General features: G+C 35.8%; 1 protein-coding gene across 7 annotated transcripts in view; it reads right to left on the reverse strand.

Moving 5' to 3' along the window:
* Positions 1–980: 980 nt before the first annotated feature.
* The window catches only part of APC (APC regulator of Wnt signaling pathway), a 147,630-nt gene continuing 130,963 nt past the window's right edge, over positions 981–17,647 (reverse strand). For all 7 annotated transcript variants that reach the window (XM_087958053.1, XM_087958051.1, XM_026673209.2 and 4 more), the window contains 6 exons: positions 16,868–16,963; positions 14,595–14,734; positions 13,834–13,911; positions 12,657–12,773; positions 11,158–11,372; positions 981–10,648 (listed from right to left, as the gene is read on the reverse strand). In XM_087958053.1, coding sequence (XP_087814179.1) covers positions 4,093–10,648; positions 11,158–11,372; positions 12,657–12,773; positions 13,834–13,911; positions 14,595–14,734; positions 16,868–16,963 — 7,202 coding nt within the window. In that variant the 3' untranslated portion in view covers positions 981–4,092. The remainder of the gene's footprint in view (positions 10,649–11,157; positions 11,373–12,656; positions 12,774–13,833; positions 13,912–14,594; positions 14,735–16,867; positions 16,964–17,647) is intronic.

A 17,647-nucleotide genomic window follows, 5' to 3' on the forward strand; every position in this document is an offset into this window, starting at 1 on the left:
TTACGTTTTTGTTATAATTAAATGTGTGTATAATTTTTATATTAAATACACACACACACATATATACACATATACATATAATTTTTTATATTAAATATATTACCTTTTTAAAAAAAATCATATTAATGGTCCTCGGGATTTAAAAGTATGAATTTGGTGGGCCCTGGGATCCAAAAGTTTGGCGACCCCTGATACAGAGGATAGGTTAACTACAATATTAATGTCAAATAGTAATGATGATTAAGCAAAATCGGGCAATCTTCAAAATCATGGGTGGTTAAGAGAATAGTATTCTCAGCAAATCTATCACACTAATTAAGAGAGGTTATCTGGGCCATTCACCAAGTGGAAAATGCAACATAGAAGCATGTATATGACTGACATAATTCATTTTTCACAGAACTATTTTTAAACCAAGGACACGTGAGGCTTCTCTGTGAGTTGGGCATAAAGTATAACTGGCACAAGAAAAGTCTTCAGACCTTTCCCCCCACATAAGGCTCTTTCCAAATGTCACAGTCTAGAGCCAGATATTTTCACCTCAGACCAATCTTATGAGACAAACTGGAGTTAAATATTAAGCTTACATGTTATAACATTCTAGGTTCAGATTTACATCTGGTTCAGGGTTATAAATAATTATAATGGAAACTCTAGAACTCAACTGTCAGTTAAAAAACAAGTTTAAGCCAAAATGCCAGATAGCAAACCTCAACAGATTGAGCCAGATTCCAATTTCAGCAAGGCATTTGATACACAATACGGCTCCTTATATGTAAAATAATGGAGCGCTTTGTAAACAAGATACAACAAATTATTAGAATACTAATTTTTTTATCCTGTAATGCATGGTGAGTTCATATTTTCTTCTGTATGTTTATATATTTGATATATTGGAACCGAAAGTGCTTCATGTCAATAAAAAATAGACACAATAATACATGCACATTTTATGGAACATTTCTTTGAAAAGATGCACTGTGGTTTGTCAAATAATTTGTTTATTTCAGTGTGAGAATTAAATTACAAAAGAAAAGCTCTTGTCTTATACATCAACTCACAAATAATCAAAGTGGAGAAAATTAGTACAATTCTCATTAGCAAAACTGCAAAAAGAAGCAGAAAAGCTTTAAAAGAATCTTAACTTTTTAAAAAATGTTGCCTTAATTTCTTGACTTGGTTCTATCCATACTGCACGGCGCATCACTTTTACAAGTTAGTGATTAATTTCAGTAGAAGCAAAATAGCAGTAGTCAGCAAGTACAAATATGACAACATTAGTGACCTCCAGATGCTAAATTAAAGTTTAATAGTCAGCAAAGACAGGTGTACATGATGGGCTTTTCCCGTTATGTTTTCCTATTGTCTTTATACAACAAGTGATTTAAAGTTAAATTGACATGAACCATATTGCGTAGTGATCCTGTTTATTGATCCACTTAAGATGCCTCACAAAAAGTACATTGAAACATATACATTTATCCATCACAAAGATTATATATATAATAAGCAGGCCTCGTGTTCACATAAGATATTCTACCAATATGGTATGCCAATAAACATGCCCTGTTAAAAGGCAAAAAGTACAAGAAATAAATATGCATAATCTTTTTGACGGAGAATCAGTAAAAGGGAGTTACATCTATTCTTTTGTCATACTTTAGGGGAGACACCTTGAATTTAAATTAATTATTTTTTGTGGTCTTAGTAATGTTAGGATTAATATTATTGGGCCAATTGCCTACCTATGTGTGTGCATTTGTTTTTGTTTTTAAACAAGTGGAATAGAGGCTGGGAAATTAAAAACCAAGCCTACATCATAAGATACAATTATGTATTGCTAAACCAACTTACTGTTACAAGGGCTAGATTGCTGCCTCCTCTTCCAGCATGGCCATGACTTTAGAAACTCTTATTTTTGTTTTAGGCCAAGCCACAGAAAATAACCTGATACTCTTTAGGTACTTCGGACTTCATCAATCCTGGTTACTATGGTCAATGGCAAATGACTGTAGGAGCTACAGTTCCAAACGCCAAAGAAAAATCCCTAGAATTCCTACCATGGGCTAGTTTATCGTAATGTCGAGGCCTAGACAAATTGCAATTAATCTCAACTATACTTAATATAAAAATACTTTAAATTATTAGTTTGCAATATTGCCTTTTTTTTGCTAACCTTAGTAACAGGAATAACAATTTATGGTTTTATGCAGTATTTTAAAGTTGGGCACTGTAAAACCTTAAATGGTTTCTCTAACTTTTTTTTTTCTTCACATTTTTATCATACGTGTAAGAAGAAAACATATAAGGAAATAAATAGAAGGAATACTTGTGATCATTTCTCACATTATCTAGTTTTCCTGTGTTGTGTGACTTTGGCCAACAATCAGTTGAAAATGCATACTAACTTGCTATCACTCTAGCTTAATGTACAGGTCTGAAAAAGTAAAACAGGTACTAGACTAGTTGTTGTAGCATCCATACATTTTAAAGCATTGATTTGATTTACAGATTAAACTGGATTATCTGAGCATCTGTAAACAGATACTGAACTTTTCAAATAATCATGAATAGGATTGTAAGATGAAAACCTGTCTGAGATACACATTTGACTTGCTTACTACTGTTTTAATAAATATTGTGCACACGCATGTTGCTATTTCTGTATAGAGGCACTTAGTAGAGTACTTCTGTTGTAAACAGTCCATGGAAGGTCTCTAAAGTAAAATATATGTAAATACCAAGTTGGTTTGTCCAGAGCAGTTTAATATACAAATCTTATTTTCTATAAGACACTAAAATTTAGTACATTAGTTTCTAGTGCATTAACCAAATTAAAAAAAATATTTTAAACAACTTTCATTCTCAATACTTATGTTGTATTTGTATATTGAAAGCACTCTAGGCTATACAATAGGAAATTTATGCCTTTGGGCATATGTATGGAAGTACTTCTTTTAGCCACTTTTCTGTACTGGAGGAACCAACAAATATTTCAGCTGAAAACACTTATGCTATATCCTAAAGCTGCAGCTGATACATACAAACTGCTATTAGAAATTGGAAGAAAACCAGTGTGCGACTGTATTAGGCAGTGGATATAACGCAGACCTATTCAAATTTGAAAGAATGTTTCCACTGACTTCAGTAGAATAATTATTGTTCCCAACACGCTTTTTGAGGAAATGCATAATACGAAAAGAATTTCTTAAACATATTAAAATTAAACATTGATTGTTATGTACTGCAAAAGTAACACACAACAAAATGTACATACAGCAATAATTTATTCATTTAGTTTTGTTGAGACTTCACCTGTGCCTCATTAATAAAAGAGCAGCCATCTTACCTCAAATACCAGAATATACAACAAGTTACAGCATAGCAAAAATCCTACCTACTGTCAGTTAAAATCTAGTTCTGGTAAAATAATTTTGTTCAAGGTTTACACATACACAGATGTCCTTTTTTTCTTTTTTGCAGAGCACAAAAACCAAAATGTATTCATCTCACTATAACTATCTATGCACATTATGTGACCACAGAAATGTTAATTATCATTTCAGAAAATGAACCATCAGTTCTATCCATGCAGGAATAAAAGGCTTGTTCAGCAGAAACCATATTACTGTGAATTTCACAGCCACATGATTAATTAAAAGGTTAGTGGCTTCACAAATACTAAGGTGGAGGGGTTTTTTTTGGCATAAATACCAATTTTTCCCTGAAGTTATTTAGCCATTTTGCAACTCTAGAAGTGAGTGATATATTAATAGAATTATTTTATTTTAATCTGTTTTTCATCTTTCTAAATTCCCCCAACCCATCAAAACAATTATAAAGGTATGGGATGTTAATTAAATATATGTAAAATATACTGTACAAATATAATTATTTTAGCAATTTTATTGCTAAATTATCAATTGGGAATCCCTCAAATATTAGTGAAGACAAGAATATTATATATGGCTTCCAGAACAAGAACCCTCTACAAGAATCAAACCTATTTACAAAACAAAGAGGGGCTAACCACAATTTTGCTGTTTTATTTTTTAAAAAATCCACATAAATCAATACATTGTTAATTTTCCATTAAACAGAAGTCACCAGATAAGACCCTGAATGGCGCTTAGGGCTTTGTGCACCACTTGAATCTGTACTTTCAGTCTTTGAATCTCGTTTTTTTGTACTGTTATTTACTGGTGTTGGTATCTGTGATGGTCGAACAGAACTGTTATCCACACTACTTTTTCTGGGGCTTGGATTATAGTTAAAAGGCGTCACACGTGCTGCAACAGCACCACTTGGTGAGCTGTGTTTACTTGAGCTGCTAGAACTAAATGGTGTGCGCTCAGTCAGTGTGTTTTCACTAGTCTCTGGGGCAGCTGTAGAACTGCTTAGAACAATTTTTGTTTCAGTTCCTTTCTTGTCTGGAGCATCAGACTGGATAAATGAATTCAATCGGGTTTCTAAACCCATGGTGCGAACAGGGACATTTCCATTTCCGGTATTTTGTTTTCCATGAAGATCTTTTGAATCTTTGCTATTTATATTACTTTTCTCTGAACCGCTGTCAATAATGGGGGGAGTATTTCCTGTTGGAGATTTTCCAGACCTTGGATTATTAATAGGACAGTCCTCAATCCTCACCCATACATCCTCTGTTTTAGAGACTGCTGGGGCCATCTGATAAATTAGAGTTTTTGAATCAGCACCATTGGTGGGACTGGATGAGATATTCTGTGGAGGACTTGTCATGATTTGAGGAATTTCATTTTCCTTTATTTTTCTCCAAGTCCCTTTGGTTGGTGCTTGATTTTCTTTACCTTGCTTGAGTCCAGAAAAAGAAGTTACATGTTGCTTTTCATCTTCACTTTTTGCCTTTTCACTGGATTCTGAAGAAGCTGAAAGAATTGAGGAAGAACTTCCTGTCCTTCGCCAAGTACTTACACGAGGAAGTGATGAAGAATGTTTACTGTGTTCACGCTTCCATGTTCCTGATCTGTTAATTGGCAATCTAGATGGACTCTCAGAATGAGATCGAGTTATGTCATGCCGTTTTGTTGGTCTACCATCGTTGTATTCTAAAGATGGACTCAGGTTAGGAGGTAATTTTCTCCAACCACTGGCTTGGATGGCTGAGTGAGCAGATAAAGACATGTCAGGAAGCGAAGGACTTAAAACTGGAGTCGGTGTTTGGGACTGGGTTGGAGAGTCTGGTCTAGAAGGTGACAAAGATTCAAAGGAGACAGACTCTTCTAATTTCCTTCTTAGAGTAGGACTTGGGGTTTCTTTAATAAAAGTTGACTGACGTACTAAAACAGGTCTCTCTGATCGATCAGATTCACTCCCACTTGATTTGGCTGATGACATTCTAGATAAATCAGTCTTTTTATTTGATCCACTGATATTAGAATTTTGATTTAATCCTTTTGAGGCAGATTCACTTCTAGGAATTCCACTAGTACTTTTAGGCAATCCTGTTTGTTTTGCTACAGTTTGCTGGTTCATTTGTCTGCCTGGTGATGTATATGCCATTCTTCCTGAACCTGGTGACTTATTGGAAGCTGTACTTGGTGATGCTGTTCTTGGCAGCTGGGAAAGCTTATTGGGAGGACTTATACCATTTCTACCTGGTGAAATTGAGTTTCTGCCAGGAGACTGCAGAGGCCTACTTAATGGCTGTTGTTGTGGTCTAGAAGGTGTAGAATCTCTAGATCCTGATCTAGACGGTCCTTTACTTGAAATAACCTGTTGAGATGGCTGTCTAGATATAGGGCTTGGGTCAGATTTCATAGAAGGTTTGACAACTCTTGGAGAGCTAGTAGAACTTTGGCTTTCATTAGGACTTTTGGATACTGCATTCTTTAGTTGTGGTCCTTTTTTAGAAACTGGACTTGTACTTGAAGAACTATTTCTAACTCCAGGAATATGAATCATGGTTCTTCCTCGGGAAATAGAGGGCATATTTGTTTGCAAGGGCTGTTTCAGATGACTTGTAAGTTCAGAATTAGAACGAGTTTTACCTGTAATCATGCTTTTATAAACTTTCTTTCCTCCTTTAATTCCTTTACTTTCACACTCATTTTTCTTATTTTCCAGTGCACTCTTTTCGCCTGGTTTAATAATTCTTGGACCCTTATTAGAAGTAAAAGGTTTTTCTTCTTGATCTGGTGTAAGATGAAATGGCGATCCTAAGGAAATTCCTGATTTTAATGAAAGGATTGAATCTGAATCGGATGAAGCTTGTCTAGATAGGGATGCGGCTGCAGCAGCTTGATGTAAAGAGCTAACTATAGAATTTGCACCTTCTTGAATAGCTTTCCAGTCAAAGTTCTCTGAATCAGGTGAGAAACCATTCTCTGAATCAGGCCTTTGTATATCTTTCAAATCTAATGTGAGATCTTCTGCTAAAATGCCTCTGGTGTTTCTAGAACTAAATTTTTCACTATCCCCCTTTGATCTTGATGGCTTTTTCTTTTTAGGCATGGCTGAACTAATACATTCCTGCAAAAGATCATCTTCTGAATCAATACTAAGAGAACTAAGGGAACTGTTCCTTGAAAAGCATACAGGTGTATCTTCCACATGAAATGATTTAGGAGCATATCCAGAAACTGGTGCTCTGGTTGATTCTATGTGTTTCTCAGGTGGTTCTCTTTGTTCTACAGGTTCACTTTCTTTGCTATTGTTGTTTTCCTGATCAATATCACTGAGAGAACTCAGAGAGGAATTACGAGAGAAACAAACAGGTGTATTTTCTATTGCAAAATTTTGTGTTTTTTCATCCATAGACGTAATGTCTTTGGCTGATGGACAAAAAGAGGTTTGGCTTTGCCCCAAAGGTTTGGGTTGATTCTTTCCAGTTGAAGAGTGCTTTTGGCCAGCTTGTGGTCCAGTGACTGATTGCTGATTTGAAATATATTCTGTATTGGAATTGGCTTCAATTTCATTGTTTTTCCCCTTTCTCAATTCTGCCTTTTCCCTTGAAAGATCTACATCATCATCAAATTCCAAGGAACTCAAAGAGTCATTTCGAGAAAAACAATATGGTGTTCCTTCAATTGGAGTGTAGTGGTGGGGAGAATCAAATGCAAAGCTTCCTCTTGTACGCTCTTCATTATTTGGAAGTTTATCATTAAAATCTTTTGAATTATTTTCAAGAGTCTGCTTCTTTGTCTCTTTATTCTCATTATTTCTTTCACTACTAAAATTATTTTTTGATTCTACATTTTTTCTTAAGCGTGCTCTGTACTCATTGCTTTGTGGCATAGGCTTTACTGGTGACGTTGGTTTCTTTTTCTCTATTTCTAGTTGATTTTTAGTATTTACTGAGGATGCTGTAGACCCTAGCTGGACCTGATCCATTATCTTTTTCACTCTGAAAGGTTTGTGACTTTTCCCTTTTGGCATAGCAGAATTAATACATTCTGCAAGAATATCATCACCTTCTTCTGTTTTGTCATCATTCAACCCAACAGTAGAGCTGCTTTTCCCCCTTTGAGCATCTTCCGTATTTCTTCCTTCAGTGGGAATTGTATCCCTCTTTTCAATTTCAGCTGATTCCATTCCTGAAACAGCAATCCCTGTACTGGCCAGTTCATTTGGAGGTGATTCTATTGTTAGATCACTCAGAGATGTAGCTGTTGAAAAATTTATTGGAGTTCCCTCAACACAATAAACACGTGGCATGTCATCACCAGGGGTAAATGTAACATGCTTTTGGGAATGTAATCTGCTCTGAGAAGGAAGAAGTTTATATACAGGCAAATGGCTTGGTTTTCTGGCTACAGGTGGAGGTATTTTAGAAGCAGTTACCTGCGAAGGCTTTTTGGCTTTACGTGAAGACTTAGTTGGCATAGCAGAAATAATACACTCCTCCAATATTTCAATATCATCCTCATCTGAATCATCTAGAATATCTTTTTCTATTTCAGTGGATTCTTTTGTATCTTTTTCTGTGTTATCCTGTGTATCGTTTGATTGTTCAAGTTCTGCCTCATTTACATGATCATTTTCATGCACAGGAGGCATTATTCTCAATTCTACATCTTTCTGTATAAATGGTTCATCAAGACTCAAAGCACTCAGACTTGATGAACAAGAGAATCCATCTGGTGTACTTTCTGTTGCAAAGTGTAACAAAGTGTCAGCATCTTGCATTACCTGCACCCTTTGAACAGCTGTATTTACAGTTGTTTGTCTTGGTCCAGATTCTCTCTTTTCAGTGTTGCATACTTTTGCTTTGGCTGCTTCTTTCTTTACTTGGGGCACTTGGGTAGGTGGTGGAGTTTTACTTCTGCTGGGTGGCATTGTTTGCCCAGGACTATCTGGAAGATCACTTGGGCTTATTATACCACTTATCATCCCACTACATGGCTCACTTTGAACAGAGCTAGCAATTGAACGGCTCTCAAAACTATCCAAGGAACTTACAGAGGTACATCTGCTAAACATGAGTGGAGTCTCCTGTAAATAATGTTCTGGTGGGCTCTTGGGAGTCTGGGCACCACTTTTTGAAGGAGACTTGGCACCTGAAGAAAACTCAACAGCTTTATGTCTTGCTGAATCAGATGAAGGAACAGTGGAAGTCTGAAGTCTATTTGATTTTGTTCTAAGATGCTGGGAAGCTAATGAAGTTTCATTAGTTGTTACTGTTGTTGAGAGATTCCCACTGTTTTCTTTCATTCCAACTATCTTCAGAAAGTTATCAGTATCAGCTACCCGTGTGGAATTATCACGTCCTGTTTCATCTTCAGCTGATGATAAAGATGATAGAGAGCTACATCTTGAAAAACATATTGGTGTATCTTCTACACAGTAAGTTTGTATTGTTTCCTGGTTAATGGAAGGTCCTTTGCAGGTTGTAGACTTCTGAGTATGATTTGCCCTATTCTGAGCAGAATTTGGATGAAGTTGGTTATGTTTTTTTGATGCAGCAGAAGATGATGTATTTCCACTGCTTGAAGAAATATGATCCGTTTTAGTACTCTGTACTGATGGAGTTTTTGAAAATGAAAAAGATGGTTTCTGTGCAGGAGGAACATCTGTTGAATATCGAAGACTGTAATCAATTGGCTGATCCGCATGGTGTGCCTCTTCATTGTATTTTATGCTGTAATTAGTTGGATGATCTTCTTCCTCATGCTGTTCCTCTTCAGAATAATGCTCACTATAATTTGTAGGCTTATCAGTCTCAAAATCATCAACTTGACACAAGGACTGATTGACTTTGGGATTTATTCCATGATTACAACCTACTCTGTTTTGTTCTGAATTACTGGATTCTCTTGATCTGAAAGGAGACACGCATTCTGGCTGCCCAAAAGCTGACTGATAACTTAGGTGTTTATTATCACCGCTCTCAGGATATGCAGGATATGCTCCACTTTGACTTCTGGATTGCCTTTGCTCATTCTGCTTTATTTCTTCTTCTATTACATGCTTAGGTCTGGCCCATCTTTCATTCTGAGATGGGCTCTGCCTTCCAGAATTCAATTGTTCATCAGAATATTTCAGACTATAGTTTATTGGAGTATCCAGTTCTCCATCATTATCATCCATATGATTAGCACTGTGTATTTTATGAGCTAAATCAGCAGGATACTGTCCATAACTGCAAAATTTACTTTCTTCGTCTTCAGAATAAGATTCTATAGGCTTCATTTGTCCTCTTTTACCATACCCATCACTGCTACTGACACTATTTAAACTATCATTAGAAGCTCTTTTATACTCTACTTTTGAATATGGTACAGAACATGCCCTGTTCTCAGATTTTGGAAAGTTGTAATTATTTGTGTGAGAATGAGTAGTAGAAGTTCTTCTTAAAGCATTTCTATCTTCCGACAAACAGTGAATTTCTGTTATGGACCCACTGCTTCTGTCATCTTGTGATATGTGCATATTTGCTGTTTCCTCCATTGCTTTTGAAATCTGAGTAGCAGCAGTAGAAATTTGCATTCCTATTCGTTTAGAAGAGTTGCTAGAATTTTCTGCTGTGGTATGGTAGCTGTTCAATCCCACTGTACGGTCCCTATCTAAACTCCGTTCTTTATCAGAACGAGAATTCTCTGTATTTCCTCTGCTTGATGAGGAGGAGCCCGGCAATACTGTAGTATTTAAATACGGTGAAAGTACAGTCACATTTCCACTGTTAAAGTTTTCTGACCTGCACATTCCATCTTCATGGCGATTACCATCCAAAACATATTCACTGTAAAGATTCTGTTTATGTCTTTGCTTATTGCGGTGAGATGTTTTGGGACTTAAATTATCAATGTTATCAAAAGTCTCAGATAATTGTTGAGCATCTAATTCTGCTTCCAGTGCTTTTTGCTTTCTGACATGAAGAGATGGCAGGCTTGAACCTGGAGACATAATATTAGCATCTTTGTATTTTGCAGGTCTGTTTGCCATTAAATTTCTTAGAGCTGCAGCACTCCCCATGGCTATCATTTTGTGCTTTGAATGAATGAGATTTTTGAGCATACTGACTGCTCCCAAGTCCCATAACGCTTCCTGGTCCTTTGCATTCCGTGCAGACAGGTTCCACAAAGTTCCACATGCATTACTGACTATTGTCAAACTGTGAGACTTCAAATGATGTAAGAGTGTTTGCAAGCAGTTATTCTCTCTCAATATTTGCCTGGAATTGAGATGTAAGCATAAAAATTATCACATTAACAACACAAAAAAGCTCAAATATAGCAACATGTTATTTTTCATACATAATATGGCTTGTAAGCTCTGAATAACAAATGCTCTTAAAGAATGAATCAAAAATGTCAGAACAGTTCTATGGAAACAATATTTTCTAATAGATCATTTACTATGGCAAATATTCTCTATTCTATGCCAAGGAGATAGCCATGTGAATTTCCCTAAATATTACATGCAGATATTATGCAGATAATGCTATTTCACTTAAATATTCTGCACATACAATAATTTTACTCTGGAAATATGAATCTAATACAGAAGGATGAAAAGGAAACAGGGTTATTCAGCTGACTCTGCTGAGACAGCAGCTCCTCCTCTCTTTATAAGAGATTCATTATGTTAAGATCTAATTCCAGAGTTTGCCTCCACCCCCAAATAATTCATAAAACATGTTTGAATGGATAACTAAATAATGCAATAAAACAGTATTCTCACCTATGGTCCTCATTTGTAGCAATCAAGCTAGACACATTACGAAGAATTCCCCCTCCACTTTCAATGATGGCTAAGGTATTTGTTTGGCTTCGATATGTCAGTGTGCCAACCAAAAAGGCAAGAGCACCATCCACTGCACATATATCAGCTTTATTCTCAGTACAATGTGCCGATAGATTCCATAAGGCACTCAATACACTTTTCAACGTAGATTCCTGTAGAGAGTAAAACATTACATCAGATTTCTTAGCTGTATAAAAACACTAACACTTTATTTCAATAGGAAATACCTTAAGACAGTGGTCTTCAACCTTTGTGGCCTGGCAACCTGTCTGGAGTGGGGGGGGGGGAATTGGGCCACATGAGTGGTGGGATGGTGCACATGCATGCGCAGCTCAACACGTGCAAGTGGCAGGCCAGGGGGTATGTACATACACATGCACTCAACTGTAAGCTAAGCTGTGCATGTGTATGCACGCTGGTCCACAGCCTGGTTGTGAATAGGTCATGGCCCAGTAGTGGGATACAACCCAGGGGTTAGGGACCCCATTTTAAGATATAACTGGATAAGTGGATTAGTAGATAAGCTGGCCCTGCAGGATCAATAATTTTCTATGCCCCTCACAAGTGCTTGACAGGCCTTATCTTCCTCCTTCCCTTTTTGCTCAAAATCACTGCCCTGCCCATGGCAACAAACATGTAGCAACTTTACCAGTGTATGGGTCTATGTCTATATGTGAAACAAAATGTGTGCCTTTATTTAAATATGCAAGGAATGTATGTATGTGTACTTATTTACTGTTTTATCATTGGAAATATACCATAGGCATTTTATTATTTGATAGTAATTCAGTGATAACTTCTTCACTGTTGCATGGGAAAAAACAAATAAATACATTTATGCATACATGTACATTAACAGATGGAGACATATTATAGCACTAACAAAACTTCAAATTGTTAATATATTAAGGTTTATTAGAGAATACCTGTCTCCCCCAAAAGTTACTTCCTCTCAACTTTTGCAACAATTTGAATTGAAACATATTTATCAATATCATTTACTAGATGGAAATTCTACAAATTCAAACAAAGTTTATGGGAACTAACTGATTTTACCCAACATATTCAGTTGATTTCACTGGGATCCAAGAGTAATTAATTTAATCCACAACCAGCTACATTTGTTCTAAACTATTACTATAAAGTAATATACAAAAAAAACAGCAATAAAATAAAAAACAGCAATCAGATAAAAATGGCTAGTGTGTAGTTTATTTAGAAGAGTACCATCAGTGTAAAAGACCTTTTTTTAAAAAACAAATTCTTCCTCCTAGCTTCTTTCCCAGATAAGCTTCCACTTTCCAGAAATTATTACTGATGATTGTCTTCTTTCCCAAAAGTAACTGTGTGAACTCTTTTATGTATTATTCTTAAATGAGAAAATAGAATTTATATATATATTTAAATACTAAAGAAACACTGATTTGCTACAGTACCTTTTTAACTTCCAAAGCACATTCCATCAGTGCTTTCACACTCCCAACCTCTCGTAGTGTCTTCTTACTATTCACATCTGCCCGCCAAGACAAATTTCTTAAAACACTTGCAATAACCTATAATATTGTCAATGAAATAATAGAAAAAAGTAATGTGCTTTAACTACCATGCATTTAATAGGCTCTTACTTGGTATTCCGAGAAATAAGTTTATTACTCATTTTAATATGCTAGTTTTAATATGTAGTGGTACCTTGGTACTCAACTGCTTTGAAACTCATCGAATTTGGTACTCAATGTAGTTTGACATGAACATTTTGTCTAGGTACTCAGCGCACAAGCTAGAGCTTGTCAGTGTTGGCTGTCTTGTGATTCACTACACGTTTTTTATAGGAAAAAAATTGTTTGGTACTCATTGTTTTTGGTATTCATTGCACTTCCTGGAATCAATTAACAATGAGTACTGAGGTATCACTGTATATTGATTTTAAATAAGTCAGTGCTTGAGACTGAGTCAGAAATGTAGAACATCATCTTTTTAAATTTTATCATAAAAATTCTTTACAATAATAGACAACATTTACCATGAGGTAAAATGGTATCTATAAATCTCTGTTTTTCTATTTATGTTATTTACACTATTCATCTGTAAATGAAAGTGCTCTAATACAGTATTGTGAAATATGAAAACTTTTCCAATGTAATTATTTTAGCATAAAGTATTCAATATAAAAGAAAATATTTCTCAGGATAAGAAAAATAAATTGCATCTATATAAAACCCTTAATACAGTTTGCTTATAGCAAATTATCTTATTTGATGGACTTTCAGACATTATGAAAATTAAGTTCAACTCAACATTCATTTAGAATTTTTTAAAAAAATCATATGTTGTAGTAAAACGAAGGGCAAATAACATTTAATGCTTGTTTGTTCCATTAATCAATTTAGTGACTGTGTAACTCCTCAAAGTTGTCCCCGTCATATCAATTTATTTTCAGAAAAATTATGTCACTCAATATACTAATTGAAAGATTACAGGATGAAAAAATAAAAAGGGAAAACTTGAAAAACCAGAAGATTCAGATAGATTACAGTATACAAAAGAAGCAAAAAAGAAATGCTGCATGAAAGTTAAAAATATACAGAAACAGAATACCCAAGCAATTAAGTTTACCTGCTGCAAATCTTCACTTTCAGATTTTAACTGTGCTACTAAAGCTCTCATGCAACCCTTCATAGAACACAAAGTAGCCTATTTGAAAGAGAGAGAGAGAGATTTTATGAAGCAGGTAATTAGATGTTGGAAGTTGAGGATAAATTATCTAATGATATTCAAAATAGAATTATTTTCTCTATTTTTGCACTTAGTCCACTAATGGCTTCTCATAAAACTAAACTAATAAACAAATGAGATGACAAACATAATCAGTTGGAAGCAATTTTTTTCCTAGGAGTTTTAAGAGAACATCTTAGCTGAGAACCCCAAAACTACTGAATACCAAAAGGGGGAAGATCCCTCCCCAAATTATGGGGGGGAGGGGGAATCTGAAATAAACAGCTCAAAAATCACAAAAAGCAAGCACACATCCACGCACCCCATTTTCAGCCTCTGTGCGCCCCACTTTCGGCCCGTTCCAGGCAGCAGAGGCGTGAAGGCAGTGATAGGTGGCGGCGATCCCCGCCGCCTGGAGGTATTCTGGGAGGCCGATCCAACCGCCAATCAGCTGCTTGTATTAATAAGGCTGCAATAAAGTGCTGAAGCTGACCAGGATGTTTGCTGCAAGGACACTAGCCAGATGAATACTGGATGAATACTGGGAGGCACAGGCAGATTTTTTTTTTCTTGTTTTCCTCCCCAAAACCTAGGTGCATCTTATGTTCCAGAGTGTTTTACAGTGCAAAAAATACAGTAAATCCAAATAGATTCAAACCTACCTTATTGGCTACATCTCCAAAAGTTAAATTTGTCAGAGCCATTCCAGCATATCGTCTTAATGTGACACTATAATGGTCATTAGTAAGCCCATACATTTCACAATCTACTTGTAGCAATTCTGCAATGGCTTGTAAACCCCCTATTAAAATAATTGAAAGATTTGTTAGAAATATTTTGGTAAATTGTCATATTTATTCTCCAAAATTCTTTTTGTTAAAAATGTTAATATATTAAAAGAAAGAAAGAAAACCAAAAATATTTATTATAGCTTTATTGTACACAAGAGAAATAAAACTGATCTCTCTTGGAAATAGCTTTACATTCTTAGCTTTACAATCCTGGATTACGGTCAGTTTCTATTTATTAATTCAATGGCAACTCTAATAAATATTATTTTGTGGGGTTTAATGGTTTCTTAAAAATTTAGAATGAATTAATGTCTTGTATGCTCTAAATTTCAAATTTTATTACATGCTCCAAATTTTCTTGTATGCCCCAAACTCAAATTTTATCTTTATAAGTCACCTTGTAAGCCACCAGTCACTGTGAGTTGGGCGACTATATAAATTTTCATTCATACATACATATGTAAAATGTAAACATGGAGCAAAGGAATTGAGCTGTGAACAAGTTCAGTGGCTGCTCTGAAAATCCCATTGGTTACCGATGTATGTATGAACAACCTTTGGGCTGAAACTGTCAGTGAAGCAAGATAATATAATAATTAAGTATATATGAATAAAATAATAGTTAATATATCATGTTTCCCCCAAAATAAGTTCCTATCTTATATATTTTTGCCACCAAATAAGGCACCAGATCTTATTTTTGGGGTATGTCATCCACTAATCTCACTTGTGTGCCTCACCGCCGGCCTCTTATCCGCTGTCAGAGGCTTTTAGGAACAACTTTTTCTGCGGCCAGCAAAGCTTTCCTGAAGGCCTCTGCAGCCAATGACAGAGCTTTGTTATCAGCTACAAAGGCCTTCAGGAAAGCCTTGCTAGCTGCAGAAGAAATGGGCCAGCAAGGCAGATGTTGGGGTGTGCTAGGCCTGGCTACAACTGTCGAAAGGTAAGTAATAGGGCAGCTCCATTCCCCCATCCCCACCTGTGCACTCTGGAGGGGTTATTTTGGGGATAGGGCTTATATTGGGTGCACGTATAAAAATCAAGTTAGGACTTACTTTCAAGGTAGGTCGTATTTTTGGGGAAACAGGTTAACAGTTGAATTAAATCGGTGGAAGAGCCTCTATGTGTGAAGGTATCTATCTCTATATGTCTAGGTATATGTGAATGACCTCTCTGTTGGCATAACAGAACTACTGTGCTAATATGGATTTTGGAATCCTTCGCTTGGTTAGCTTCCTTTATTTTATGTATAACATGAAAAATACCAGATGGAGCTATTCAAAAATAGATCCTAAAAAACTCTGAGAATTCAGTTATTTTTCTTTCTAAATACTACCTAAAGTTATCAAGTTGTATTTCTTGCTTTTTTAAAATAAAATCATTATTCAGCTTCATTTTGAGTCTTTTTCTAATGCCGTAGTAAGATAACTTAAATATCTCCCGCATTTTATATTTTTAAACATAGAAATTCAAACAATTGCACTTTTTCTTTTTTTGGTGTGCACCTCAGTGCAAACTGAAACTGCTAGAGCATCAGACAAACCCTGATTTATATTTCTCCCCTTATGGGTGTATTTTACTATACTAAGGGTCTGCAACCTTAAACACTCAAAGAGCCATTTGGATCCATTTCCCACAGAAAACACTGGGAGTCAATAATTTAATGACCAATGTGACTAGGTAGTCGTGGCCAATTCGATGTCACTCACTTCCACCCAGTCACCTCCTGCTCTGGAATATGGAGCGAGTCTCCATCCCCTGCCATCACCCTTACCTTTTCAGGCCAGGCAAGGAGTGACGGGGATGGTGGTGGGATCAGCTGACAGGAAGCCATAGCAGAGGGCCAAAAGAGCTGCATGCAGCTCCAGAGCCGCAGGTTTCAGACCCCTGTACTATACTGTCAGTATTTCCCAATTTTCATCAGTATGTTTTCACATAATAAGGAATTGTAAAAAGTTTATTCAGTTCTTAATACTTCGAATAAACCTAATAAAAACATTGATTTAATGTGGATTTGGAAACATTCTATTAGGTGAAATCAATTAACTTATATATCTTCTCCCTGCAAAAGAAAGCCCTGACCTTCTAACAACTGTATATTAAGGAAAAAGATTTACTTTTCTGCAATGTCATTTTTTTCTTACCAAGTTCATTCATTGCATGCCTATGCTCTTCATCAAATGAAAGCTTCATTAAAACACATACTGCAGGACAGATCTGATGGTCAACTGGAGCTGGCACTATGTCAGAACAAAAAAAAAATATTTTCATTTAATGTATCAGTTGAAGAATGCAACAAAACCTCTAAAGTTACATTGTCAAACAATTTATTAAACAAATGCAGGTAACATATACACTTCTCTAAACTTTTGCAATGAAAAAAATACTGAAGTCTGTCAATTGTGCATCAGGAAGATGATCAGTTATAGCACTTCCAAACTTGCTGTCAATTAATGTGATACCTATTGCCAAAGGTCAACAGGGCCTGTCACTCATAATCACCTCCATGTAACTTCAATTTACAAGTAGTCCTCAATTTACAACTATTCATTTGGTGACAGTTCGAAGTTACAGTGGCTTCAAAAAAAGTGATTTAAGTCGGTTTTTCACAATTATAACTGTTGCAGCATCCCTGTGGTTACATGATCAAAAAACAGACATCTGGCAACTGGCTCATATTTATGATGGTTGCAGTGTCCCAGGATCACGTGATCACCATTTTTTGTGACCCTCTGACAAGCAAAGTCAATGGGAAGTCAGATTCACTTAACAACCATGTTACTAAGTTAGCAACTGCAGTGATTCACTTAACAACTGTGGCAAGCAAGTTGTAAAATGGGGCAAAAGTAACTTAACAATTGTCTCACTTAAAAACAAAAAACTGGGGCTCCATTGTGATTGTAAGTCAAGGTGTTAAACTACAC

This window comes from Notechis scutatus, chromosome 2 (genome assembly GCF_049901735.1).
Source record: "Notechis scutatus isolate UNSWTSFEM ecotype Mainland chromosome 2, rNotScu1.2, whole genome shotgun sequence".
In the NCBI taxonomy this organism is placed as follows: domain Eukaryota; kingdom Metazoa; phylum Chordata; class Lepidosauria; order Squamata; family Elapidae; genus Notechis; species Notechis scutatus.